We start from the raw sequence: 27,997 nt of genomic DNA on the forward strand, positions 1-27,997 counted from the left end.
TTGTGTTCGGTCAACTCCGTTGGAATAATCCCAAATGTCAATCGCTTAGACAGAGACACCAATACAAATTCTCCAAGTGCGAAAAGGAGGGCAACACGTAGTTGTCAAACATTGGCAAACACATAAAAAATCAGTCTTATTTTCATTCATTCGGTTTCACACGAATTTGCCTTGCCAAGGGAGGTTTAGTTTTTGAGTGTCTTTGAGGGATTTTAGAAGAAAATTGTGAGTGATGGCTGCCACAGTAAAAAGTGTTGCGAGTAGACTTTCCATTTTATCGAATTTAAAAAGGCTGACACCAAGAACGTACTTTACTTACACCAATGAACCGGCACAGCCTATTAAGGGCAAAGAGCCCAAATGGACCTCCTTAGAAAATGCATTTGAAGCTTTAAAGTCAGGTAAGATGGATAAAGTTCAGTCTGATGTATTGTGTTCATGAACTTTGACCGGGAGAGACAAGTGGCAAAAAGCCAAAGTATTGACTGGATTTCGATTGTTGTATTTTCAAATTCCGTTTTAGGGCTGTCTTGTACGTTTTGGCACAAGTGGGGCACCTTGCAACAAAACTGTGCCTTTCTGAGTGCCCCCAAGAATCGAAATACATTGTTAGCTCTGGCTTATTAAATACAAAGGTTACAGTGATAAGAACTTTATTATAATGGAGCGCTTGCCGAATATCATCAATTCTGTTTGTTTTGCTTGTCAACTAATTGAATGTTCCGTCATTATCATGCAAAAATATTCAGCCCCCTCAAATGATATGAAGTACCTATTACTCCTGTTAGTAGCCTTTGTTTACATGAAAACCTTATCAAAGTTTAGTCCCCCGGATTATTTCATACAGATATCTTAATCTAAGACAAAGTTTTGTCTCTGACCTAATTTTTAAATTAAGCCAAAAAATTATGCATCCTGTTGGCTCCTTGATAAACAAAATTCTATTTAGAAAATTTCGTTTACTTGAAATATCTTAAAATATTCGATTATGCTGCTTTTCGAAAGTTGTTTTTCATCTATTTTTAAAACTCTTAATAAAATGCGTCTGAGGTCTGAATTTAAAACCAGTTTGTGGCTGGAACTCGCCGATAAGTGTTTTACATACTCTATTCCTAGGAAAATATCTAACTATGCAATTGCCACTATTCACAATAAATTATTGTTGTTATTCTTATTCAGTTCCAAAATAACCGTAACGTGATTTTTTGTTTGGACATCTTGAGGGTTAAAAATAGCAATTCCATTAATTTGTAATTTTTATTAGCTTTTTTTAAAACTTGTTTTTGTATGGATTAAAGTGGTATGACTTTAACTGGACATTCCTTTAACTCAATAAAAATTTCAACCGGGAAGTTAATGGTTTAACTAATCAGTAATCACCTTGTTATTGCAGCAATTTTAGTGGACTTTGTCATCAAGTTTAAAAGATTATAGGAGTGTACAAAAATGTTATCACAATAGCAATGATAATAATTAAAGAATAACCATTATCTTGCACCATAAACAAAATAAACGATAAAAGTTAGAGTGGAATAGAAAGTTCCTATAATGTTTTTAAAAATACATAACTATCACCAGATAAAGCAATCGGTTAAATATTTTTGTTTTCATAATCGTGTTGATTCCAAATTTTTTTAATAAAAATTTAGATAAGGTAAATCCAGGATTAAATGTAAAAAATAAAAACGATTATTCGAAAAAACTACAATTGTATTTCAGAAAGTATCAAATGTATTTCAGAAATACATTTGTAATACAATTTATTTTACTCCAATTGGAAAAGGTGTAGTGTCTCTCTTGTACCCAATTTTACAGTTTTATTTAAACACCATTGTTGATAATTATTTTTCTTCAATTTTATTAAATCAACCATCTTTGTTCTACTTTTATTTTATAAAAAAAAGTTTTTAATTAATTTTTAATTAATTTTATTTTTATGTACTTTCAGAACAAGCTGTATGTAGAAATAAAAAAATTAATCTATCACTGATTTAAAAATGTCCAGTTCTGGGCATAACATTCAAGACAAAGAAAAAAAATACTACAAAATCGGTTTAATAAAATTATAAAAAAATCATACTACTATAAGTACTTCTTGTAGCAGTTTTAGTAAATACATTATTTATTTTAATCTAACTGAATTTGTTACCATTTATTGTTTTAGAACCTTGACTTCTGAATTAATTTTCCTGATGTTGCTTTTTTCATGTGGGATAAAAACTACGAATATGTAACTAATTAATTAGTTAATTACTAAGTTAAAAATAAATATTTGCTGAAAAGATACTTATGTTGTCATCCATGGCGCAGTCAGAGATAGAATTTATGGGGGCTTTACCTGCGTAAAAGTACATTTTCACTATACAGGGTGTCCCAAAATCGGCGGAACAGATATGTGGTACACTAATAGGTACTGTTTAGAGATCATAGAAAAAATGTTAAAAAAATTCTATCTCTTTTATTTAAGCTGTAATGGAGGTTTCAATTTGGAACATTTGACCTCACTTAGTTCAGTACCTACAAAATTTTCATGTATTTTTTAAATGCGGTTTGTTAGAGAAATAAATAAAAAAGTTATATTCCAAGTTACAGCTTTTTACGGTATTGTCTGTAGCTTTTACAGCTATTTATTTTTTGACCATTTTACCTGAAAAAATATGCGGCAACATTGCCACTAACAATGCTTATGACAATGAAATTAAGTAATAAATTCCGAGTTTTGAGTTGTGCCTTACCTTTTTGTTTGTAGTCGGTTAATGCGTTGATGCCTGTAAACAAAAATGTTTGCTATTTTTTTATTTTGTCAGCATAAATGCCCAAAGATTCAAACCGGATGTAGAAACCACTTTTTAAAACCGTCTGCTCTGGTCTTACCGTACCAGGCCAAAGTTGCATGATTTCGACCATTGTTACCACAAGAACAAAAAGCGTCGTAGGACTGTGGCAGAGCTGTATTAAGACGGATTTTCGTTTTACCATTAAACTGTCATATTTACATTGACGTTTTGAAACGGTTTTGTGACTTGTGAAGTCTGGTTTTTATTGTCGCTATTATATGGTTTCCATAGTTTTTATTATTGCATTATTGTTGGGGCACGTGGATCTTATTTGCATGAACTTAAGAGGTCACCTTTATGCCTATCGAGATCATCAAGGTAAAACTGCAATATTGCCAAATTTTTTATTAAAAATGAGCGAATATCTTAAAAACTAAGAAAGATGGATTTTTTTAAATATTTTTTTGATGTTTCTGGACCATAGGCCACACCCCCCCGCTAATCTGTTCCGCCAATTTTGGGACAGCCTGTAGAAACTAATAACCAGAAATGAGAAATATGTTGCTCTGTACATATAATTTTTCTACAATTCATTATACTTAAAATTAATTGATCAATAAATATGTTGCTGTTTTTTTTCTGAGTTTTGTTCTGTGCAGTAATGTAAAAAAATTGTCTCAAGTTTAAGTTTATTGAATAACTCATATTTTGTAGCTACAAAAATCATGAGAATTTTACGCAAAAAGCTTTACCTTTGTTTTTGCATCATTTTATAGATATGCTGATCGTTTTTTTGTTCTTTCTGTGCTAATTATTTTAAGAAATATTTGCAAAATAATTGCTTTACAACATAAAGGAAGAACAGCAAGATAAAGCTTTTTAGAATTTTTTTGTTTTGTGTAATATTTATTTTTTATTATTACCAGAAACGTAAAGGAGTGTATAAACTGTTTCAAAACTATAAAAACGCCAACCTTGCATTTTCTCTCAAAATTAGCTGTTATAAATTATTCATGCTCTTCAAAAAAATAATAAGTAATGTAATTTGTACTTTCAATAAGAGATCTATAAGATTAATAACTATTTTAGAATTTTATCAATCTTATTAATAATTTGGTAAAATGCGACGTTGGCGTTTTTATAGTTTTGAAACAGCTAATACTATTAAAAACAGTAAGCAATAAAAAATCAATTCCTACCATGGTATTTTTTATCAAAAATGTAGCATTTATTTTATAAAAAACTTCGAGGATTTTCTCAAAAATAACAAAAATATGAATTTTGTGGGTTGTTTTTCTCGGGGTTTTTGGAAGTAGAAAAAATAATTTTTGTTTTAGTACTACTACTAAAATCATTTTGCTTATGTTCTAGGGGCGATTTCAACCCCCAAATTACATCTAGTTCGCTCTCCAATTTTTCAATTTTTCCTAAAAATTTATTATTTGCGTTTGTCACACGTAATTTAATTCTTATTTCAATATTTGAATTCAGCGAAGTTTATAACATATTTATCTGTCCTCAACTGTTACAGTAACAAATAGTCGCATGTTATGTGTGTCTAGTCAATTGAACATAATGAGCTGCAATTGCGTAATGGCTGTGGTAACAACGTACGAGATCAAATATATATTGTTATTATTTTTTTGGGAAAAAATCGACTAAAGTGAAACAAAATTCGAGTCGATTAAATATTTCAAGTTCGCAGCCACACAATACGTTTGATTAATTCATAAACGAGTGGACAGTAAATTAGTGTAATCACAGGACTCCGTTCCTTGCGTGCAAAGATGTTTACACGAAATCGAATAGAACTCGTAATAAATGATCACAGGCCAGCTATTTTCGAGTAAAAAATACTGTTTGGCATAGAATAGGAATCACTAATGACGTCAAGAGATTCCCCAAAAATAACGCTTCCACCGTTCTGTTTATTTGAAAATAAACCCGTGAGAAAAAATCAGCTTGCGTGCCCAACAATTCAGATCCGTAGTATTTTTTTTATTTTCAAGGGGACACCGTTTTTGTACAAGGGGCCGCCGCAACCCCGATCGATCTAGTAACTGCAATGACCGAATATGGAAAATCCAAAAAACTGAAAGACGTTACGGTGTGTCACATGCACACTGAGGGTCCTGCTGCTTACTGCGACCCCTCCTGTGAAGGCATTTTCAGGTAGTTGTAAGATTTTTTTTTTGAAATTTGAAATTGTCTTTCAAGATCGTTCTCCTTTTTCATGGGAGGAAACGTGCGGAAGGCCGTAGCTGAGGGTAGAGGTGACTGTTTACCAATTTTCCTCTCGGAAATTCCGCTCCTATTTTACAAGAAGATTTTCCAACCGGAAATCGCACTAATCCATGTAAGTAAAATTAAGGAAAATTGTTTTTTTTATTTTTTCTAAAATTAATGTAGGTTTCTCCACCCGATGAGCACGGTTATTGCAGTTTGGGCACCAGTGTTGACTGTGTCAGAGCAGCCATGACAAACTCCAAGCTGATAATCGGTAATTGTGCAATTTGTGTGCAAAATAAAAATTCCAAGAAAAATTACAGCTCAGGTTAATCCAAAAATGCCCCGAACTTTCGGCGATGGCATAATCCACATAAGTCACATCGACGTTGCCGTGAAGGTTGACACTCCTTTGCCACAACACGGGGGCCGTCCGCCAACCGAAGTTGAATCGAAAATCGGCAAATTGATTGCCGATAATTTGGTCACAGATGGGGCCACTTTACAGATGGGTATTGGTAACATTCCCGATGCTGTTCTTGCAGCCCTAACGAATCACAAGGATCTCGGTATTCATTCGGAAATGTTTGCCGGTGGTGTGGTTGATTTGGTGGAAAAGGGATGCGTTACAAATAATCGAAAGTCGATGCATAAGGGACGTATCGTCGGGTCGTTCTTGATCGGAACGCAGAAATTGTACGATTTTGTGGATAATAACCCGTTCATCGAAATGTTGGCCATCGACTACGTCAACAATACAAGTAAGTAGTTTTTCAGTTACCTGGCCATCCCTACAAAGTGTCTTACAAAAAATAAAACCAGTGTATTTAGTCATAGTCGTAACAGTAAAACAGTATTACAACTTGGGCAGTTCAGTTATTACTGTTCAGTTACCCTATGCATTAATTTCTAAAGTTATCAGAAGTATGTTTTTGTTTTTTTTTTTATCAAAATCAAAATAAGAGTTGGATCCATCGAAACTTGTTGGTTTTTGTGTTGAAAATAAATACTAATAAATATTATTATAAAGTAATGACATAATTTACATTTTACTACAATTCGCTGTAATTCATTAAGTAAAATTTAGTACAGAATTTTGATAATTTAATTAATTACAATCAATTACTGAACTATTTATTTTAGATGATCTTTTTTTAATTTAAAGACTTTTATAATATAGGTTTGTTCTAACCAGAGTTCTACTCGTCCTCATAGTTCCTAACCGAGCAAAAAACCTTTTACATTTTTCTTTAAAGACAACTTAAAAAACAACTTTGTATTAAATGATAAGTGCTAAAATAACAATAGTCCAAACTGTTGGTTTTTACACAGGATAATTCAAATGTCGCGGCCCATCTTTTGTGTACTAATAACAGACAATTGAATTAAACACTTTTTTTAATATTTTTTGAATTTAGTTAGCGAAAATGACACTGCAACAGCAAAGAGTTATCACCATGTTATCTTTTACCACCATACGAAAGTTGGTTCGACACTTTTGAATCACCTGTATTTATTTTTATAATTTGGATTTTTTTATTATTGTCATTTGCAACACGAAAAAAATATCAAAATTTGACAAATTTTTCAACTGTTTCAAGACAAAATTTTGAATAGGGAGAAGTCAATTTTTGATTTTATGGAGGATGTGTTCTGTCTATAAAATGTATGTAGGGTCGTAGTAGGTATAAAAAGTTTGCCGATTTTTTTCAGAAAAAACGAAGTGTTAGTATATAAACCTACTGGGTGTCTAAGTAGATAAACAATTGGTACTTTTCAAAAATTTCATAGAAATAAAATAATTAAATGCCGCAAATTTAAATTATTCCAGAACCACCTGAGATTTACGCTCTTGTAAACAGTCCGTATAATGTTGCTTATTCTTTATCAATGAACATTAAATAAATCTACTGATAAAATGGAACGGTATTTTCAATAATGTTCCTTAAAGCATTTAAAAAACACCAAACGGGTAAAATAAGTTGCTAATGCCTTTGTTATATGTATATTATTATAATGCATTCATCTATACTTTAAGATTATACGTTTCTTATGGTGATAAACTGATAATTATACTGGAGGATTTGCAAAAAAATAGTAAAACACAAAGTATAATATTATTTTTATTGCTTCTGCAGGTGTTCTTTTCAATAATATCCACAAGTTTCTTCGATTAATTTATTTTACAAAAAGTAAGAATTGTTGATATTAATAATGTTACAACAAAAATTAAAAAAATAGTTAAATTGCGATTTCTTAGATATATAATTTCTTCAAAATTGTAAACTTTAACATTTACTGGAATTTTCTTTTCATCAAATTAATAAAAAAAAAATTATATGTACATCTTTTATATCAAGTTATTAAAAAAAATACAATCTGAAAAAATTCGCGCATATCTAACACATTAGAGTTTTTGATGGAAAATGTATATTTTTGATATCCGGAGTGAACAAACTTAACAAAATTAATATCTTTGCTGTTGGTAATTTTTCAAAAAAAATCTTCTCACAAAATTTTATTTTACATTTTTTTTGTTAACATGTTAAAAACAATCACCCCTTATAAAATGAAAGAACGAAAAGATAAAGTTCTTTGTGCAATACTCTCTATAACTTTGATGAATTTTTTATTTTATTCTTTTTTTGAAATTTATTATAAAAATGTATAAATGTATAGTGTGTACTATTTAAAACACGAATTAAAAATGTCAGTTGTCAACATTTACTGAAAAACGAATGACGTCAGAAATTTCATTGTGGTGTCAAAGAATAGCATTAACAAAAAATGGAAATCCTACTTGAGGATTTTTTTTTTAATAACATAATGAAAATATGAATTTTTTTTAATAGGCTCATCTTGTATTTTTATTATACCGTTCTGAGAGACGATGGGTTCAAAATTATTTCCACGGAAATACAATTATTATTTAAACAAAAGGAGATTTTTTTAAGTATAAGAATTGGCAGTGTTTTAAAAATCCTAATATGTTGCGGGCTGTGTTCTTACATTTATAAACATAACATGATGTTTATAAATAATTATTTAATTTTATCGGTTGTTAGTTTTGTTACGGATTACAGATTACGTGTAATGATAATGATAATAAACTATTAATCAAACACAAGTTATTTTTGCTGAGTATGCCGATCCAAAAAAAAAAGTTTGTTGCAATTAAAGGAAAGACGTTGCAAAATCAAACTTGGCAAGTGAGACTTGATTGTTTGAATTTTGTTAGGGAGGAATAAATTGGCCTTAAAGTCACATTTAGGGCGGATTTTACAATCGTCGAATAACTTTATCCTGTGGATAAATTTTGCAAAATACATTCTTCTAACAATTCCTTTAAATAATAATTTCCCACATTTGAACTTTCCTTGCGTTGTATAAAATCATAGAACAGGATCTTCTGACTAAAATAGCTGCTTAGTATTCCATCGGAGCTGATCTACGTGTACAACTTTTCTTTAGTCAATACATACATTATGTGTAATTGTAATTCGATAGATATAACTTTTAATTATTGGTTTATTTTTTGTAAAAATTGAAATCTTTATCTTTCTCCTGTGCTTAAATTAAATATGAAACAAAGAAGTCGATAGTCGCGGTTCTGTGTTAATTAATAATTTATTCCCATTTTCAGAGATTGTTGCGCAACAGCCTAGCATGACTGCGATCAATTCTTGCATCGAAGTGGATCTAACTGGCCAAATCGTGTCCGACTCGATCGGAACCCGGATGTACTCCGGCTTCGGAGGCCAAGTGGACTTCATCCGAGGCGCCGCTGAGAGTTTAGACGGCTTAGGGAAACCAATTATTGCCTTACCTTCCACGACAAACAAGGGCGAGAGCAAAATTTCGCCCTTGATTAAACAAGGTACTCAATTTTCCCCAATTATTTAACCAACACTACAACGATTGTTTAGGTGCCGGTGTGGTGACCACCAGGGCCCACGTCCACTACGTGGTGACCGAGCACGGCATCGCCTACCTGTTCGGCAAGTCCCTCCGGCAGCGGGCGCACGCTCTCATCAACATCGCCCACCCCAACCACCGCGAAGCCCTCGAAAAAGCCGCCTTCGAGCGCCTCAAAGTAATGCCCAGCGCTTAATTTCATTTCCACAATTATTTTTTACCCGCAACACAATAAGTTACAAAAGCTATAAACCATAATAAATTTTTATTAAAATCAGCAATTTGTACAATGTTAAAAGTTAATAAAAATCACAACACTGATGCTTGTTAGGCGTCCCACCACTCGGGGAGCGTTCCGTTGGCTTTGGCCGCTTCAGCATTGCGGTAAAACACCGAGAAGTCGACATAGGGCTTGACTTTGTTATCGGAGCCGATTTCTTCGATTTTTATCGTGCGGTTTGTGGAGGTACTTGTAGTGTCGCTGCTGCGGATTGTACTGTCAGGCGAGGGGGCTGTTTCGATGAGCGTGTTCTGAGTGGGGAACGAGTTTGAAGAGGGCGTTGTGGGCGTTTTGATGGCGCGAGGCATGGGGTAGTTGAAGTTGCGCAAAACCAGGGTTATGTCCTCTCGCTGGGCACTGCAGGATTTGTCCGAGTTGGAGTTCGACATGTACCAGTCGTGGTGGAGCCTCACTGCCTTGTCGACGACGGCCTGGGCCACCCCAGTCAGGGTTGCTTGTTCGCGGAATTGTTCAACGACACATTGGGCGATGTATTTATTGACTTGATCGGTCCCTGTTGCCTCCTCTATGCATTTGTACAGTTCTGCGGTCATTAGGAGGAGGAATCTGCAAGAGTCGTCGAGGACAATGCCGCCGTGGATGTCGGGTTCGGCGGTAACCGGCTCTTGTGTGGCTTTACTCAAGTCTTCGAACTCCTTGTAGCCCCCTTTTACCAGGTAATTGCCCAAACAACGGGTGTTTTCCTGATTGCCCAAATATGTGCCTAAAATTGCATACTAAAATTAAAAGTAATTCTATTACTTCTGAAGTAACGTTGACTGTGAAAGATGTCTGGGTTTTTTATTTAACGGTTAGCACAAGGCTAACAGAAAAAATACAGACAGATAGAGCACTAAATTCTCAATAGTAAGACAGCTATTCCAGGAAAAATGCCTGACACCGAAATATTTTCAAAATAATTTTAGTTTATATTATAATAATAATTTAATAATTTATTCGTTCTCTTATCTGAATACACAGAAATTAAACACGTCAAAAATGGATACTAATAGGATATTATAGTATAATTAAAAATTATAAATATAAGTATAAACATATCAAGTTAAACAGATAACAAAAAGGAGAAAAATTACATAAAAAAAGGTATAAATTACGAATAGAGAGACAGCTAGATCGCGAGTATTTTGCGACAAAAGAGCTTTTTTGTTGTGGTTTAAATTGAAGTAATTCATTAGGTTCCAAAATTTACATACATTGCCTCCTTGTAGGCGATATGGTAGTTTAGAAAATGGAAATGGGTCAGTAATTTGATTAGTAATATTATTTTTTTTATCTTCCTAAATTTTCACAACCAAAACAAATTAATGTCTTCAAAATGCTGTCCTACTTCTAACTCTAGTTAGTCCCATTGTTGTAACTATATTTAAGAAAAATGACTCCAACTTGCCAATAATGTGGCAACTGATGAATACGTTATTAAATAACCTTATGACAAGATTTCCGTCATAGAGATTTTGTTAATTAATTAACTTTAATTTGATTCAAATGTTCTATTAATTTTGTTCTATTAAGTAACGACAATTTTGGAAAATTCCATTTACAAGCAAATGGATAAAGGTTTATTTCTAAAACTTTGTAGAATAGAAGAATACATAAGTTAATAAGTATCTTATTTTACAGAGTTTGTTAAAGTACTAATACTGGAATAAGTATTAAATATTTCATAATAATACGTAATAGTAGTTAAAACTTTTATTTTGAAAGTAAAGAAATAATTAAGTGTTTTAAAAGAACTAATTCTAAAAAGAAGATCATGGAGCTTACTCGTAACTTAACAGAAATTATTAAAGTACGATATTCTATTGTTTACCTAGTTTCCATAGTATTGTCCTCTATATACCAAAGTACATAAAGGAGTCTGAAGTATTTACTTATACTACTTACTTCAAGTATACTGTGAAGTAAATGCTACGTTAGGTAATATTTATTTGAAGTAAAACTACGACGTGAATTATTTACTTGAAGTAAAATCAAATACTTTTTTAATCATACCACTCAAAGTCAGGGCAAACATTTTATTGAAAGCTATATAAAAAAATATTACCAATTCTCACACTTTCTAGTTTATATATTTTTAAATAAACATTGTTTGTCAGAGTGTGTGGAGTCAAGAGGAAAAAATGTATGAAAGAAGTGACGGGTGCAAGAAAAAAAATTGGGAAGGGAAACAGAAGTGTAAATATACGTAATGTATAATATCAAATAATTTCAAGAAGAACTGTGAAACAAAATAGGCAATAAAGACAGTTTAGTGTATCCTTAAAGGTCTCGAAATATTTTTCCAAGCACAGCAGTGAATATTCTCTTCTAGGTTCTAATCATAATAAATTATTGTACAAGAGGAAATTATTTTTCCTTAAATAATCTAAGGCAAACAAAAGCCCGACATGAAACTAACTATTATACAATTAAATTTTATGTCTTTCTAAAAAGAAATTTTCCTCCACAAAAACCTTAAGCACTATTTCAGTTTTCCAAAACTTTTATCCGTTTGAGGATTATATTCAGAATGATTTTAGTAATATTTTGTCTATGTAATACCAACCGAAATCTAAGTATAGTTATTTATTTAATGAGTTTGAGTGTAAATCGGACGCTTTATCTCACGAGTGGATTTTTAAACCACGAGTGAAAACGAGTGGTTTATCATCCACGAGGCGAAATAAATGAACCGATTTACACAAAAACGAGTTGAATACAACATTTTATTCTTCGAAATAGACTCAGCAAGGCTTAAAACTGCTTTAAATTTGTTAAAAATAATCTGACGTTTCGTACTGAGAAATGCCAAACAGTTGTCAAAACTTCCTTACACAGGAGAAAAACCGTAAATTTTGACAGTGTCGAAGAATAAAATATTTTAAGGTGTGTAAAATACTCTGTTAGTATTATTAACATAAATTTTTGTCTCTTGGTTCCCGTGAAAATTTTAGTCATTTTTTCTGCCTATTAAGAATGCAAAGCTCAACATTTCTGCATTTTTTCTTTCCAATGAGTGAATTGATTGAATTTAAATTAATTTAAAACGATTTGCACCGAGACGGTTTAACGCTCGAAGCGCCCTCATTTTTACTTCGCCGGACTAGAGAAAATCCTACTTTGTATCTCATTTCGTCTCCTAATCTACAGTCCTCCGTAGTCGCGACGAAAAATTTATTTTAGAAAAATAAGAACCCTATTTAACGCTTTTTTAAACTTGTGGTGTAATAACTATTTTATTGCTTTATGGCTAGAATTCCAACTTACAATTCCTCAAATACTCCCGATTGATCCCAATCTGCGCCAGCCTCAGCAACTCGTCCTCGTTCTTCAAATCGTGGTCGACACTCAACTGGACGACTTTCAACACCGAATTTGCATCAGTTTTGCATAACAATACGCGACAATTTCCGACATTAGCCACATATAACTTATTGTTGTGAATCAAAGCGACGGCAGCGGCGGCCCCTGACGACAGCTCACAATTGATCCGTTTAATACTCTCAACGACATGGGGCGCCTTCTGATAGGCCTCGTACGAGTTCGAGCCTTCGGGTAAGTCATCCTGCAGCCTTAATCTGTCAGCCAGCAGGTCGCCAATCGACTGCATATACCCCGTTTCGACCGAAATGAACGCCTGTCTCAGGATCTCCCTCACTTCATCGTCAGTCTTCTTCTCGGTCAGTTGAGAGAAGTAGATTTCGGCGGTCAGCTGCGACGAGAAATGCGGGGCTTTCTGGCCCTCGTGCCCGTCGAAGACCGCGTACCAGCAGGTGCCGTTGTTGAACTCGTAGTGGCAGCTGCAGTCTTCATACGGGTGGTCCTCCTGGGGGTTGCCGTCCTCGCGGTAGATCTGGTTGGTGGAATATCCAATTCCGGCGTTTTTGCACACTGTCAATGCGTCGGTCCATGTCCCTTGGCTCTTGTAAATTGTCTCGGTTGGCTTTAGAGGCTTCATATATTTTTGACAAATACATAACCTAAAAAATGGCAATAACCACTGTTGGCAACACTTCTGGTGTAGATACCACGTGACCGGACGGCATAAATTAAATAACACTTCGTATTTACTCCAAACATACAATTCGAGAGTGTAACTGTATTTTTTCACTTTTAACGATGTAATATTAATAAGGGGATTACCATAACTTGGTCTAGTTCCAGCAAATTATATCACCAGTGACATTGAATTTCGTGTGTCCAGCCTGTTTTCCCCAAACCCGACCCACTTTTTTTGTTGTGATTGTGTTATTGTGACATTTGTGACGTTTCACTAGAAATTGCAGTAAAAATACCGTTATGTTTACTAAATTTCGTTAAATTTTAGCAAACCCAATAAATTCTCTTCGTTTACGATGCCATAAATCGTGTCCAAGTCAGGTAAGCTCGCTTGATTTCACCTCCAGAAAAAGGCGCGATTTGATTGGAAAATAGCCCCAATTATGGCCTTATTACGACGAAATTATTCGTATTAGCATTAGCATTGTTTTTGGTGGCGGCCTCGGTTGGCCCCTTACGTTCTCAAGGTCTGGTTTGATGTCCCGGAACCGCACAATCCAGACATTCTTGTCCACCTATTAAATTTAGAACGTTAATAATAAACTCGTTCGCAATCCGTGGTGGATAGTTGTAATGTTATATTTTACACAGTAATAAAGTCAATGAACCGATCCAGAGATAATATTGTTTATTGAGGTTTTTTCCGGAACGTTTTTGTAAGCCAGGCATTTTTTGTGGTTAATTCTCCTTGCATGTGGCACAGTTCATAACGAAGCCCTCCACTTGTGTTTTTCTCACAATAATAACACCGTTACTTTGCTAACACGAATCGATATTTCATCAAAACACCCTTATCTTTAATCACACGTTAATAAATTACGTTCGTTTATCTGTTTTCCTCGTTCTTTCATTGATTGGAAGCTATTGTTGTGTTTTTCTAATAGAAAAGGAACAATAAAAAACCGATTGAATAGCTTTCCACGTGTATTAGAACTGGTATTGAATCCAAAGTCACGATTTGACACAGATAATAGCGTCAGACATTGAATTTATTTAAGTCTCTTTGGTTTAAATTTTTTAATACTTGTTACGTAAGTTTGTTGTCGGTTAATAACAGAAACATAAATTGGAACGTATTATTATTTCAGCTATCAATTAAATAATTCATTTCCTCACACATGTATACATGCACATAGTTTATGGGGACTTTCACAATATTTATTATGCCATTACAGTTATCGTTTTCACATCAGAAAAGTAAAACAATTTGTAAGCTTAGCTTTTGTTGTAAATTCAAATTATAAAATTTTCAAGTTTCCAAGTAATTTCTTTTTCCGAACTATTAATTTCTCAGTGGTAAAATATTGCTGATTGATGATAATTAGTCAGAGATATTATAAATTGTTCCAAGTCAAGCATCTTAATGATCATTATTTAGCGGTTGTATTATGAAATTTTAAATAACCAAATTATTAACCTTGGTCAGTATTAACCTTGTTATGAAATTTTTAATGATCTTTGTTTCCAAATTAAATAATTCGATCAATCAAAGCGTGGTAGTTCTGGTGAAAACAATTCTATTTGTTTACAGAATCTGCAGTACCACCTTTTTCGTTACTTTGGCAGACTACGATCTTGTTGTAATTTGGGAAAGAAGTAACAAACAGTGTTGAAATAAAACTACAAGTTTTCTCCAAGTTTAACTTTAAACGGAAGCTTTTCACTGACATGCAAACTTTTAATCGAATCAAACTTACATCAGATTGTTCCACGGTTAGTTTGCATGCAACCGTTAGGTTGGACTAAATAATTCGAATATTCATTTTTATGTATCACCTGCATATACGTGGTATACGTGTTGCGAGTGTCAGTAGTGTAGTTTAAGTGGGGTTTTTTTTATAAATCATAAACGAAAATGTATGTACAATTTTTTGACATTAATTTCTGAAAAATAACTCACTTCTAACATAATATAAAAAGTTTCAAGTGATAATTAAAAAATGTACATAGATAGGACAGGATATTGAAAAATAAAAATCATTTTATGAAAAGAAGTTCATATTATTTAACACAGAATTTGGAAATGAGTTGGAACAATAAATTTATTATTATTTATTATTATTATTATTATTATTATTTTGTTGGTAAAAAATATAAAAATCGTTTTTGGAATTTCTATTTTCTGCTGGTTAGGCCTAGTTCTATAAAGAATTACTTAAACGTAGCTTATTAAAGCTTAAAAGTTAAGCTGATCTAAATATTTTGAACGAAAAAAAAATTATTTTCTGAAATTGTGCTTTTATGGTTCTGTCTTGAATTTTTTTATTAAAATTTTCTGTAAATTGAAATCATTTTTTGAATTATTGCAATTATTTATTATATTATATTATATTATTTATTATAGTAGATCATACTTTGTTAAGAAAAATTAAGCATTTGGTTTTCAAAAATGTCGAATGATAAATTTTGCAGCAGTTGTGTTAATAAAAATGGTTAAAAATACACTGATTGGTCAGAGTACTTTTGTTATTATTATGTGTTTATTTTTGGTTAAGTTATTGAATATATTTTGAAGGAATTTTTGGGTTTCTAGCAGAATAATAATGAAATAAATTGACAAGTAGTCCTTACAGTTCCAATACACGTAATATAGGGTGTATCAGAAATACGTGTTAATTTTACCACGTAATAAAACAAATTCTAAGTAAATTTGCGAATTTTTTATTGAAAAATAACAAATAGAAAAGATGTTTTATTTGTTGAGCTCTTTTACTTGTTAAAATTAAGACACGTTTTTCTGACACCCCCTGTATACAGTGATGATTTTATTTTGCTGAACATTGGCGTTTTTATGTTTGCAATGTATTGACATGGATTTTTTAAACTGAACATAGGATTAATAGTATTATCTGTGTTATGCTATCTTCAGTAAAGTTAAAACTTCAGTGTATAAACAATTTAGATAAAGTATATGAGAAACAATACCAAAAAAAAACCCTGACAAAATTGAGACACAACACTTATGCTAAATATTATAAATTACGAAAAAAAATTTGATCGGAAATTATAAAAGAAAATATTTGTATAGATCTATTGTAATACAACTATAGTATAATTTAAAACATTTAAAAAGTGAAGAATTCAGTTGATGTAAAGTATTATGGGTGGAAAATTAATTTGTAATAGGTTTTCGGTTGTTTGCTCACTTGATCCAGAAGATAAGAGCTATTACCATAACACAAAAAAACATTTCTTCTACTTAATAAAGTGCTTTCATTTGCATTACTGAGAAGATCACTAGGATCTTGTTGTCTTCTTACAGAATATTTATGTTAAATTTTAGAATATAAGTGTTTAACAAATTTTTTTAAAATATTTTTTAAAATATTTACATAAAACTGTTGCTGAAGCTTTCCTTACTTGAATTTACAGATTCTCCAACATGAAAAACTTCAATCAATTTTTTTAATTATTTTTTTTAACCTGGTGTAGTAAACAGATTATTTACTACACTGTTGTTGAAGCTTTCCTTACTTGAATTTACAGATTCTCCAACATGAAAAACTTTAATCAATTTTTTTAATTAATTTTTTTAACCTGGTGTAGTAAACAGATTATTTAATGTAGTACATAGTAGGTTATACTGTGAGATGTGAAATGAAGAGTTTTACAAGCTTTTTATCAATAATGATAATACAATGATCGTTACGCTGTTTATTTTTTATTTTTGATTGTTTATTAATATTTGGAACTAAATTATCTAGCAAATTATTTTTACATTTTCTTTTGTTGAAGCTATTTCTTTCAAATCATGTAGTTAGGTATTAAAAATTTTCGAAAATCTTCGATTTGAATCGTTTCTTTTTTAAATTTTTTAACTGATACTAGATTTTATTTTTATTCATATGAATGGTAAATACAAAAATTATGATTAAAGTTGAAGTTATTGAAATTTTCTATCATAATATTTTTTTAAATTTTCTTTCTGTACCTTTATTTCAGAAAAAAATTGTTATAAACATGTCTTTATATTTACTTGGTAAAAGTTTTCATTTATTAAACCAGCTATGTTTGGTTCGTCTATAAATAAAGAATAATTTCCTTACTGTTACTTTTCTCTCCAAATGATGCAAAAATTAATAACTTGTTAAGACGGACAAGGGAGAAAGTTGTAGAGAATCTTTCCTAGAAAACATACCAAGCAGTCCGGTTTTATCCTTGAAAAGCAACACGTATCCTGTTTATATTTTGCATTAAACACTTTCGGCGTGCATATTTTTTACTTCATGTCGAAATACATAGTGCGTCTAATTGACCTCTTGTGTAAAGTTTTCATTTAAAATGATAGATGTTTTATGTTAAAATTAACCGTTATATCGAACACTATTCATTATTTTTTCAAGCGAACATTTAACCTTATTTCAAATTGAAATGAATCAATTCATCTCCAAAGCCAATAACAAAACCTCATAAATCAGCTTCTAATCTCCACATTTTATCCTCAGGGTACGCAACACCATGGATCCCTACGAGCAGCAACTCCTAACCGTCTTCGACAGCTACGACCACGAGCACCTGGGCAGCTTAGACCGCGACGGTCTCACCCAGCTCTGCCAAACCCTCCAACTCGAAGAGCACTCCAGCGACCTGATCCAATGCCTCCTCACCGACAAGCACCCGCGCGCCACCTTCGCCGAATTCAAGGACGCCCTCCTCACCCTCCTCGACACCATGCAGCACCGGAAAAACACCGACGATTCGAAAAAAACCGAATCTCCGGACCGCGAAGTCTCCCCGAAATTCATCTACGGCTCGAAGAAATACGGCCGCCGGTCGCGCCCTCGCAGCGACGAAATCACAAACATGCTCGACGAACAGAACGACCTAAATTACCTCAACAAAAACTCAAACGCCGTCCAGCGGTCCAATTCCCAGAGCGAAGTCTCCAACTCCAAAAAACGCAAAACCAACTACAAACTCAAACGCTGCACCTCTCTGCCGGCAACGCAGCGAAACTTCGTCGCTAATAATATGAACAACGAGACTGAGTTTGTCTACACGGAGGAGATGTTGAGGGAAGCGTGGAAGAAACTCGAGGTTGGGAAAGACGGTTACTTGAACCAGAACGAGTTGGTTCTAGTGTGCGATGCCATCGGGTTGCATAACCTGGCCAAGGGGGTGATGAGGCAACTGTCTGATAGGCTGAGTGTTGACTATGACAAGATCAGTTTTCAAGAGTTGCTAGAGGCCTTGCAAATGGACGAGACCTGGACCGAAGTCCTGAACTCGCCGGTTAATGACGTCACTTTAACCGTAACCAATGAGATTTTCCCGGATTCGCGCACATTCCAGTACGTTACGTTGGGTCCTGACGGCAACGGGGTCATAAATGCCGAAACGTTGATCGAGATGTGGGAACTAGTGGGGATCAGTTCGCCCAAAGAACTGATCCACGAGCTGGGTTTCAACGACCGTGAGATAAACATCATCGAGTTGGCGACGGTGCTAGAGAAGGAAATTAAAGGCATCCATGACTCCTCAAGGCTGGAAATGCAAAACCCCCACATTGCCCTTTTGCACGCCAACTTGACGCTGTACCAGTCCGAGATCAAGTGCTTGAAGCACGTCCTGGAGCAGATGCACGCCGAGCGGGAGAAACTGAAATGCGACGTGTTTGAGGCAAACAACCGGGCCAAGTTACTGGCCCAGGAAGTGGACGATAACCACGTGAAAATGGAGCGTAACACCCAGAACCAAGTCAGGCTGATCGAGCAGAGACACTCCGACATACTCAAGGAGATAACGCAGCAATATGCCGGGGATAAGGAGCACCTTTCCGCCCTCAACCAGACCCTCGAGGCGAAAATTTGCTCCCTGGAGCAAGAAGTCAATAAATTGAAGAACGACCTAGTCGTGGCCCAAAAATACTCCTCGACTTTGGAGAAGGAAAACCAGAACTTGTCCAACCAAATTTCCGAGTTGCAGCAAGTCAAGAGCTTGCTCTCGGACCAGATCAACTCCCTCGAGTGCGAGAAGCAGAAGTACGTGGAGATGGAGCAGGAACAGATCGAGCCGTTGTTGACGAAGTTGTCCACTTTGCAGCTGGAGAACGCGCAGTTGAGGGACCGGAACGACGAAATGGTGGCGGAGATTGAGAGCTTGACGTGCCAGGTGTCGAGTATGAGGGCCAAAGTGGCCAGCACGCCCACGTACAACACCCTGGACCAGAGCATGGAGGAGAATATTTCTGTTGTTTGCGAAGGAGTCGGTTTGGGTGCGAAGCGTAGGAGCGATTATTCGCCGACCAAGGACGGCGTTCTCTTCGGTATAGGTGAGGTTTTTTTCAGTTGAGTTAATGTGGTTTATTAATCGTGGATGGTCGAGAGTCCGGATTCTAATCGCGATAAAATCATGACATGCAGGTCACTTACAGTTATCATGTCGTAAATGAACAATGCGATTGTACTTTCATCCGTTTAGTTGGATTTTTTGAACGAGCGGGTGATGTAAGTTGATTTGGTGAGAGAATTATTGGGAAAGAGATTATTTCATTTTGGTGGTTTGGAGCAGTGAGAGTGTTTTTCTAAGGAATAAATTGCTCGGAATAAGGTAAATAAAACTAGACTTGTGGCGAGGAGAAATGTTTACATGTAAAACATGTTTTAGAAAGCAGTAGCATATTTTTTCGTTTGTCTTTTCTTTTATTTTTAAGTGATATTGCCAATAACAAAAGTGTGAAAACAACAACATCGTAATTTGTACACACATTTTTACTTTGAAGTAGATTTTAAAGTAATAACAAGATTTGCATTAAAATCTAGGTCATTTGCGTGGTTTTTCCAATTTTAAGGTGTCTCAGAATGAAAAGTATTGATAAGCAAAGGATAAACAAAATTTTTGACACACTTTGAATTTGTTTTGATAGTAATATTAAATATCTGCTTTATCTGTTTACAAGTACATTTCTGTTGCACTTATATGGATTTTACAACTAATATTTCAATTAAAGCCATACTCGTACTTGCAATAAAGGTTTTTCTGGCAAAAAATCACGTACCTTCATTTATAATCCATGTTATAATGGGAAGAAGTTCTTCTAATTTGTATGTGTATTATTTTAAATAATATTTTAATGTACAAACAGATTTTTTCAGTTCAAAATGGAGTTATATTTTAATTTATAAACCAATTTCTTGAAAATGCGATCATTTGAGATCTTAATTGGGTAACTTTGAAATTCAAGCATCACAAGTTCATAGATAGTTGTCATCTATTTTCGAAGAATAATCGTAAAAATTGTCATTTAAAAAATAATGATTATTATTGATTTTCAAAGCATGGAAAAACAATTAAAAATTCGGAAAAAAAGTAAGAAGGTCTCTCGTTTGGACTGTCATTTGTAGTAGTTCCAAAATAGAACTAGAAACAGGTAGTTTCTAAAAAGTTTTTTTTTTATAATGATTCTTCTTATAAAAAAATTAATAAAATTAGTTTGTAGTAGAATACAACAGAAAATAAACAAAACTAGCAGCTGTTTTTAAACTTTAAAGACGCCAACGTCGCATTTTCTCTCAAAATAAGCTGATATAAATAATTCATGCACTTTAAAAATATAGCTAATATAATTTATACTTTAAATGAGAGATCTAATCATTAATGATTATTTTACAATAGTATTAATCTTAATTAAGCAGATAATTCGGTAAAATGCGACGTTGGCGTTTTTATGGTTTTGAAACAACTAATATTTTAATAAAAAGTAAATAACATGAGATCAAAAATGTACTGAATTAGAGCAAGTTTTGCAAGTGAATTGTAACTATAGTCACATTTTTTTAACATTAACATTGTGTTACAAATGAGTGAAGGAAACTAAAAAAGTGTCTAAAAATACTGGTTATGTTGCTTATGTTATCAAATAAATGTTTAAAAACTTCTTAGAAATTTTTTCCGACATTCTGCTTAAGCATTCCCACGCCCCACTTATTTTTTCACCTGTTCAAAAATAACATTTTTTAGTGTCATCATTTCGGAATGATTTTAATTAAGCAAGAAAATAATTTTTGAAACATTATTTTTTAACTCTGATCTGCCAATTTTTGATGAATTGTGGCTAAAATTTCGTTGGCACAAATGTTATTTAAATATTTACCTACACTGCTCAACTACAGTGCACAACAAGTGAAGTAAATATAGGGGAATATTAATTTTTTAACTCAAGGTATACGTATATAATAAGTGAAATTCAGTTAGAATAACTAAATTTTATTCAGTGCAGAAATGTTATTACAGTAAAATTTAAAGTAAGTAAGTAAGTAAAGTAAGTAAAGTAAAAACGAAAAATGCAAAAAAAGAGGAACAAAATGACAACTTTTTAAATTCTGGAATTTTCTGGCGTCTTTTGGCTTTTAATAAACATATTAGAGGTTTTTTACTATTAGAATGACTTCGTATCAATTTATTGTCTTAAGGTATCACCTTTTGAATTATTTCTGTAAGGTTTGGGGTAGCTTTTGTAGCTGCTATAAACACTTAAACATTTCGGCTCAAAAATCGTCAGTATAATTTATGTCTTGGGGAACAAGGTGGCCACTCCATTTAATGTTAAATTTAATTTGATTTTAAATTTTAAGTTAAAAATGACACAATTTTCAGCTTATTCACTGTCTTGATTCTTGTTATCTTACTTCAGAACTACTTGCAGTTTCATTTTTTTGCGGACAACCCTGCATTTTATCGTATTATAAGATGCAATTTTTATTAGTTCAGAACAGAATAAGTTGAAAAATTTGTTAAGCTGACTAAAAAACTATTGGATAAATTTACCATAAATATAAAAATTCTATTTATTTTACTGTAATAAATGACGAATTATGGCATAATAAGGGTAATATTAACATTATTATTAGCTGAAATTTCCACTTTTCGACTACTGAAACAACAGTTAATAATTTTTTTAATGTTTAAAGTTATATATCCTTTAAGTAATCAGCAAGAGACACTTAACTGATTATGTTTTTAAAAACACAAGTTAAAAGTCTTTTAGATGTTTCATCTAAAATTTGTAAGTTATTTAGCTCGTAACTAATCTCTTCATTTTTTTATCTTCTTGATTGCAGTAAGCTAAAAAATATATTTTTTAAGTTTAAACTTTCGTCTTTAAAGTGGTGAAAGTCCTACTTTTCTAGGACCTTTAGTTTTTAATATTACATAAAATTAAAAAAAGCGTGTCATGTAAAAAATCTAATTATCTCAAAAATTAAGCAAAATCGACCAACAACAGTTTTTCTTAAAAACATAAATATTACCATTGTAACACCTTTAGCTACATGCAAAAATGCAAAAATATATAAGGTGTTCCATTAAAGAAAAAACGTAAGTTTGTATTGTAGCAAGTAATTTCGGGAACACTTTGTATTTTTGAAAATAATTTTAGGTAAGTCAGGGGTTAGTATCTAAAGCTTTTGTAAAAAAAAGATGAATTCTCAAAAATTTAATACTAAAAAATGGACTTTTTCAAATCGTTAAAAGACCCTGTACGTATTGATTTTGATAAGTAATGGTCATTTTCGTCAAAGTCAATAATTTCAACAAAATGGCAAGTTCATTCAAATTGCTAGTGATCGACTTAAGTTACAGGTTTCTGGAGCAGAATTCTTACGATTTTTCTATCCGGTTATGAGAAAAACCGACCTTGATCTGACTAAATTTAGAAAATTCAACCAAACAACTATTTTGTTGTTTGTTGAAGTACTTGACAGTGTGACATTTATGGTGCATTACATGAACAGTTTTCCAAGCACCTGTGCCTAGTACTTCACCAAAAATGTGAACCTGTGTTACAATAATTTGTGCACCATCACTTAATTAATTTTTTAAGCCCCGCAATTGATACCTTTACAACTTAATTAAAAAGTAAACCCAACGTGCGAATTAGTTGCAACACAATTATCCACTTATCTACTGCGATAACTCGATCGTGTTTGCCCAACTCGTCAGTACTTTTTCTCGCATTAATTTGTTAAGCAAATTCTCCGACCACGTCCTAGGACCTTCACACGCCATGTCGTTTGCAGCCGACGGCAGTCCCCGGCTCGGCAAGGTGCGAAAATTCCACAAGGAGCGGCCCGACCACTTGGACGTCGTGCCCTTCACGTCGAACGAGAGCGGGTTCGAGGCCGAAATCGATGCCTTCGACAGCTCGTTTTCGGGAACCGACGAAGAGATCACCAGGTTGCAGGCCAAGGTCGCGTTCCTCGAACACACGCTCGCCCAGCATTCGATTCCGATACCCGGTGATTACGCGGTGGTAAGTCACAAATAAACGCCAGTGGTTTCTAGACTTAGGACGACTTTGTTGGGATTGGTAGATTTTTATTTTTGTTAAGTTGTACTGTTTTAAATGGAGTGGTCGCACTATGAGCTTTGTTTTATTGTTCTATGGAGAAGCTTGCGAATCTGTTATACGAAACCGAACAGTATTAAGTAATTTATTTTTATTAGGCTCTGGTGCTATCATTTCGGAGCTTCTCCATAATCACTCGTCTTTTATTTTTTTGTATGATTTTTATTAATAAATCCGCTTTTAGCTTCCTTTTGTTTTTTATTTATGGAGAAGCTTCCTGAGATTGTATAATGTTTTAATGATTTGATTTTATCCAATTGTTAGGAAAATGCCACCTCTGACACAATAAATAGTCTTAGAGCGAGAGTGCAAGAATTAGAGAAACTTTTTGGTGACTTGAGCGATGTTAGTAAAATGATAAACAAGAACGGCTTAAGTTGTGATAATTTGAAAAGTGTTGGTGAAAAACTCGAGATGATTCTGAGCCAACGAAACGAAAAAGTTTTCAGCGACGCTAATGTCGGGACTGACACAGACTTGGTTTCATTCGAACACCGGGTAAAACAATACGAGGAAGAGAACGAAATGTTGAAAACCAAATGTTCCGAACTGGAAAACTGTGTGGAACTTCTCAAGAACGAATACGAGAAGTGCGAAGACTACTGGCAGTCCAAACTGGAGGAAGAGCGCCAAATCTTCGAACAGGAACAGAGCCAAAGTAGCGAAAAACTCACCGACTTGATCAACAAAATGGCCGAGTACGAGGAACAGTTCGCCAATCAGGACACCCTCGACAGCAGATTGCCCCCAATCGAAGAAACCTACAATTTGGAGAAACAATTCACCGACCTGGAGCAAGAATTCGAAGATTACAAGCTCCAAAGCGAGAACGAACTGTTCAAACGCGACGAAGAAATCTCTATTTTGAAGCAAAAACTGACCGATCTGGCCCTGAGTCAGAAAGACAGTGCCGAAATGGGGACCCAGGTCAACAGTCTGGACGAAAACTCCCGCATAAGCACAAAAATGAACAGTCTGTCCCTGTGCATGGTCGAGTCCACGAACTTATTTTCCTCCGATGCGATGCCAGTTCCGTGGTCCCCTGAGAAAAAGCCAGAAATGGTGGACTGGGGTAAGGAGTCGAGAAGTGACACAAACTCGACTCAGACCTCGCTGTCGTGGCAGAACGGTAGTGGGCAGCCGTCAACGTCGAACTCGTCCACTTTGGAGAAAAACTCCACGCCTTGTAGGCCCAAGCGGACGCGGAAGCACGACCGGAATAATTGTCTCTACAAGAAAAACAGTCAGGAGATGAAGAAGAGTGACGATTTTCCCTCCAGACGGGAGGAGCAAGTTGTTACGTTACCTGTGAGTACAATTCATGGCTTGAACGGCCGGTTGCACCACCTGGAGCAGAGGTGCAGGCAGCTGCAGATGGTGCTGAAGCAGCAGCATTTTTACACGGAACAGGCCTTGCAACGTAAGTGGCGAGTTTTAGTACGGTAGTCTCTTTTATTCAAACTTATTTTTAGTATCACTAAAACTGAGTGTTCGAGCGAAACTATTTTAAATTAAATTAAAAAGAATTAACAAATTGGTTTGTTTATAACTGAATGTTGTTCCTAAATCATTATTCATTACCTCACAGTTGTCTTAAATATTTGTAACGGAGTTTTACTGGGCTAAAAAATACAATAGGTTTTTTATGCAAATAATTAACTCTCAAACCTTATGAAAGAAATTACAGTAAGACACTACATAAGTAGGTTCTTTAGAATGGTATGCCAAAAATGAATAAAAATGTGTAGTACTGTTTTTTAATAAAAACATCATTTTGTTTTTAAACACATACTTTTTTTAAATTAGAGGAAAGTAAGTAAATGTGAGCTAGTGCTTTAATATGCGTTAGTAACAATTCTCGAAAACTAATAATTGAAGAACGTTACAAACGACTATCTTGTATTGCATTAATTCGCCTTAACATCTCAATCAGTCTATCTTTTGTTTTTTCCCACTGTCAAAAAATATCCTAATAAGACACGTAAAAATATGTTATTTTATTGATGAAAATTCGGGCTAAATACTGTAACTATGTTTGATTTGTAGAATATATGTTTAAGTTTATGTTTTCGATTAATTGCCTGTGATGTGTGACTTGTAAAATTACAAGACAAGTTTATTTCGGTCAGGAGTGTTAAATATGGGCTATGACATCTAAAAGGAGTGGAAAAGCTGCTATGGCCTTTGCTATAACATTTTCTCTTTATAAATATCTATAATTATAATATTTAATAATTATATATAATAAGAGGAAATTGAAAATGACATGAAAACTGAAAACAAGGAACCCAATGAAAAGAAAATAAACCCAAAAAATAAGAAAACAAAGACTAGCGACAAGTTATTGACAGTGCAAGTGAAGATAGTACACCAGATACCATAATAGATCAACACATGATAAGCATTTGTTATTATTTATTTTATTTTGTTATTTATTATTTTTTTATCACATATTTTATTATTTATTATTGTTATTTTCTTAAAAAATAATGTAACTGTTCCATATTTAGCGCCAATATTGCAATTTTGTTTATGCTCAATTTTGATAATACTGTTTATTGATAAAAATATAAGATTATTGCCTTCCTTTCTAGAGATATATCTGTCTGATGGATATTACATTAAGAAATAGTTGTTTTTAAATGTTTTTTTTTATTTTTGATCCAAAAATAACACGGTAGCCCATGTTATTTACTGTCTTCCACTATTTATTGTTGGTAAGGCCATCAAAAAGTTAAGATGTTATTTCTCAAAAATCTGAAAAGGAATACTACTATTGAATTTTTCAGCCTTTTCAAATTGGGTTTCTATATACAGGGTTTGTCAAGTTTTACACTCAGGCACTTTACACCTCTTAGAAGAGAGAAAAAAAATATAAATATTTTCCACTGCACTGATATCTACTGATATCTCGCTAGGGAATAAAAAACTTTTTTTCTATTAATTTATTTGTCCAATAAAAAAGAAAAAAAAACATTTGACCAAAAAACCACATTGGCTGTTTTTTACATCAGTGGATCGAAAATGCGAAATAAAATTATTCTGCAAAAATTTGACTTGAAAAAAAATCTTTACAATAAAATCACATTGGAGGATATAGTACTTGAATTTTTTATACAAATTACTGTGAAGTATTTAAAAATTTTGAATCAAAGAAAATTTTTCAATCTCCGAGAAAGTGTTTATTCAAGATTGTTCAAAATAGGTAAAAGTAGTTTTAAATTATTTTTTTTGAACTTCCTGAAAATCTAGTGTAGAGATATGTAATTCTAAGTACCGTTTCACATGAAACAGACCTTGCAATGTTAGCGACGAGTTTTAAAGTTACTATGCGAGAATCTTTAATACAGTACAGTCTATTTTGTCCGAACTGCTTTATAATATCATTCATAAATCTAATAGTTTTTAAGAAATTTTGTTGAGGAAATACACTATTTCTTTATTGTGACGTGTTTTAGTTTATCGAATTTTGTATTTGTAAAATTTTTGCGAAGTAAAATAATAATAACTGCGTACTTACTTTTGAAAAATCATCTTTTCTGAATAGTTTGGCATTAGTATTGCACTTTGTGATGGTGTGTAAACTGTGTTCAGAAAAACAGAAAACTAATTATTCGTTTTTTTTAGTTGATTTGCTTTTTTGCACAACTTTTTTAGTATATTTTCTTAAACGTAAAACAAAATGATTATATTTTTTCGGCGTATAAAATTATTAAATAAATCATGTCGCTGATTTGCCTATTGTCCTTTATATTTTGTTTTTTTTTTTTAATTTCTTGAAAATCGGTGGCCAAAGAACACCTTAGAATTATACTACTGTATTTTTTAATGATGGTGTGTTTGCTGTTTGCAGAGTGTCGGCAGCATCACAAGAGTGAGAAGACCGAATTGCAGTGCATTTTGCGCAGTCATCAAGAGAAGTTGGACCAACAAGTGAGGATCTGCAACGATCAGTTGGAGAGACTCGCCAGGTCAGATATGTTAGTCAAGGAGTTGTATGTGGAGAATTCGTATCTGATTGCAAAAGTACAAAGACTTGAGCAACAGTGCCATATCTTGGCACAGTGTAACTCGAATAGTAGTTCGGTGTAGTTGGAGCCTATTTTTGCCTAATTGTAGCGATAGTTGACTATTTTTAAAGACTAAATATTTAATTTTGTGTGAGTTTTTTTTTGTATATTCTGATTGATTGTTAAATTACCTGACTAGAGAATTGTAAGAGTAATAATGTTATGGGTTGTTTATTCTTTTATATGATGTACTTTTGTTACATATCATTTATTTTTACTTATATCCAAAGAATTTAACACGATAAGTATCTAGTTACTGTTACTATTAACTACTAATTTTTAAAGTGTCATATTATTGATAAATAAAGTAACGTCAAACATTTCT

The 27,997-nt window shown here is 33.3% G+C and overlaps 3 protein-coding genes across 6 annotated transcripts; 2 read left to right on the forward strand and 1 right to left on the reverse strand.

Moving 5' to 3' along the window:
• Positions 1–72: 72 nt before the first annotated feature.
• Positions 73–9,239, forward strand: LOC658065 (uncharacterized protein). Its single transcript, XM_964478.5, has 7 exons — positions 73–401; positions 4,787–4,949; positions 4,995–5,133; positions 5,187–5,277; positions 5,327–5,764; positions 8,647–8,880; positions 8,930–9,239. The coding sequence occupies exons 1-7, from the start codon at positions 233–235 to the stop codon at positions 9,112–9,114; spliced, it is 1,419 nt and encodes a 472-aa protein (XP_969571.1). The 5' UTR covers positions 73–232; the 3' UTR covers positions 9,115–9,239.
• LOC658149 (TGF-beta-activated kinase 1 and MAP3K7-binding protein 1) lies at positions 9,165–13,156 on the reverse strand. The gene is made up of 2 exons (XM_008199597.3): positions 12,466–13,156; positions 9,165–9,922 (listed from the first exon to the last, which is right to left on the reverse strand). Exons 1-2 carry the CDS (start codon positions 13,154–13,156, stop codon positions 9,246–9,248), a joined length of 1,368 nt encoding a protein of 455 aa, XP_008197819.1. The 3' UTR covers positions 9,165–9,245.
• Nin (Ninein) lies at positions 12,918–27,995 on the forward strand. Of its 4 annotated transcripts, none has more exons than XM_015983254.2 (5): positions 12,918–13,054; positions 17,703–19,528; positions 23,247–23,506; positions 23,867–25,022; positions 27,456–27,995. In XM_015983254.2, exons 2-5 carry the CDS (start codon positions 17,716–17,718, stop codon positions 27,692–27,694), a joined length of 3,468 nt encoding a protein of 1,155 aa, XP_015838740.1. In that variant the 5' UTR covers positions 12,918–13,054; positions 17,703–17,715; the 3' UTR covers positions 27,695–27,995. The 4 variants fall into 4 exon arrangements, with proteins under 4 accessions (XP_015838740.1, XP_015838739.1, XP_064211289.1 ...); XM_015983253.2 differs by lacking the exon at positions 12,918–13,054 and adding an exon at positions 13,438–13,578; XM_064355219.1 differs by lacking the exon at positions 12,918–13,054 and adding an exon at positions 15,093–15,114.
• Positions 27,996–27,997: the final 2 nt, after the last annotated feature.

This window comes from Tribolium castaneum, chromosome 2 (assembly GCF_031307605.1).
Source record: "Tribolium castaneum strain GA2 chromosome 2, icTriCast1.1, whole genome shotgun sequence".
In the NCBI taxonomy this organism is placed as follows: domain Eukaryota; kingdom Metazoa; phylum Arthropoda; class Insecta; order Coleoptera; family Tenebrionidae; genus Tribolium; species Tribolium castaneum.

Bases quoted from the DNA above. Each gene is read 5' to 3' on its own strand.
- LOC658065 (XM_964478.5), top strand. From the start codon at position 233: ATGGCTGCCACAGTAAAAAGTGTTGCGAGTAGACTTTCCATTTTATCG. The intron at 4,950-4,994 runs GTAGTTGTAAGA...TTGTCTTTCAAG, and splicing joins TCCTGTGAAGGCATTTTCAG to ATCGTTCTCCTTTTTCATGG. The intron at 5,765-8,646 runs GTAAGTAGTTTT...TCCCATTTTCAG, and splicing joins CGACTACGTCAACAATACAA to AGATTGTTGCGCAACAGCCT.
- LOC658149 (XM_008199597.3), bottom strand. From the start codon at position 13,156: ATGAAGCCTCTAAAGCCAACCGAGACAATTTACAAGAGCCAAGGGACA. The intron at 9,923-12,465 runs GTAAGTTGGAAT...ATGCAATTTTAG, and splicing joins TCGGGAGTATTTGAGGAATT to GCACATATTTGGGCAATCAG.
- Nin (XM_064355219.1), top strand. The intron at 19,529-23,246 runs GTGAGGTTTTTT...ACCACGTCCTAG, and splicing joins CGGCGTTCTCTTCGGTATAG to GACCTTCACACGCCATGTCG. The intron at 25,023-27,455 runs GTAAGTGGCGAG...TGCTGTTTGCAG, and splicing joins CACGGAACAGGCCTTGCAAC to AGTGTCGGCAGCATCACAAG.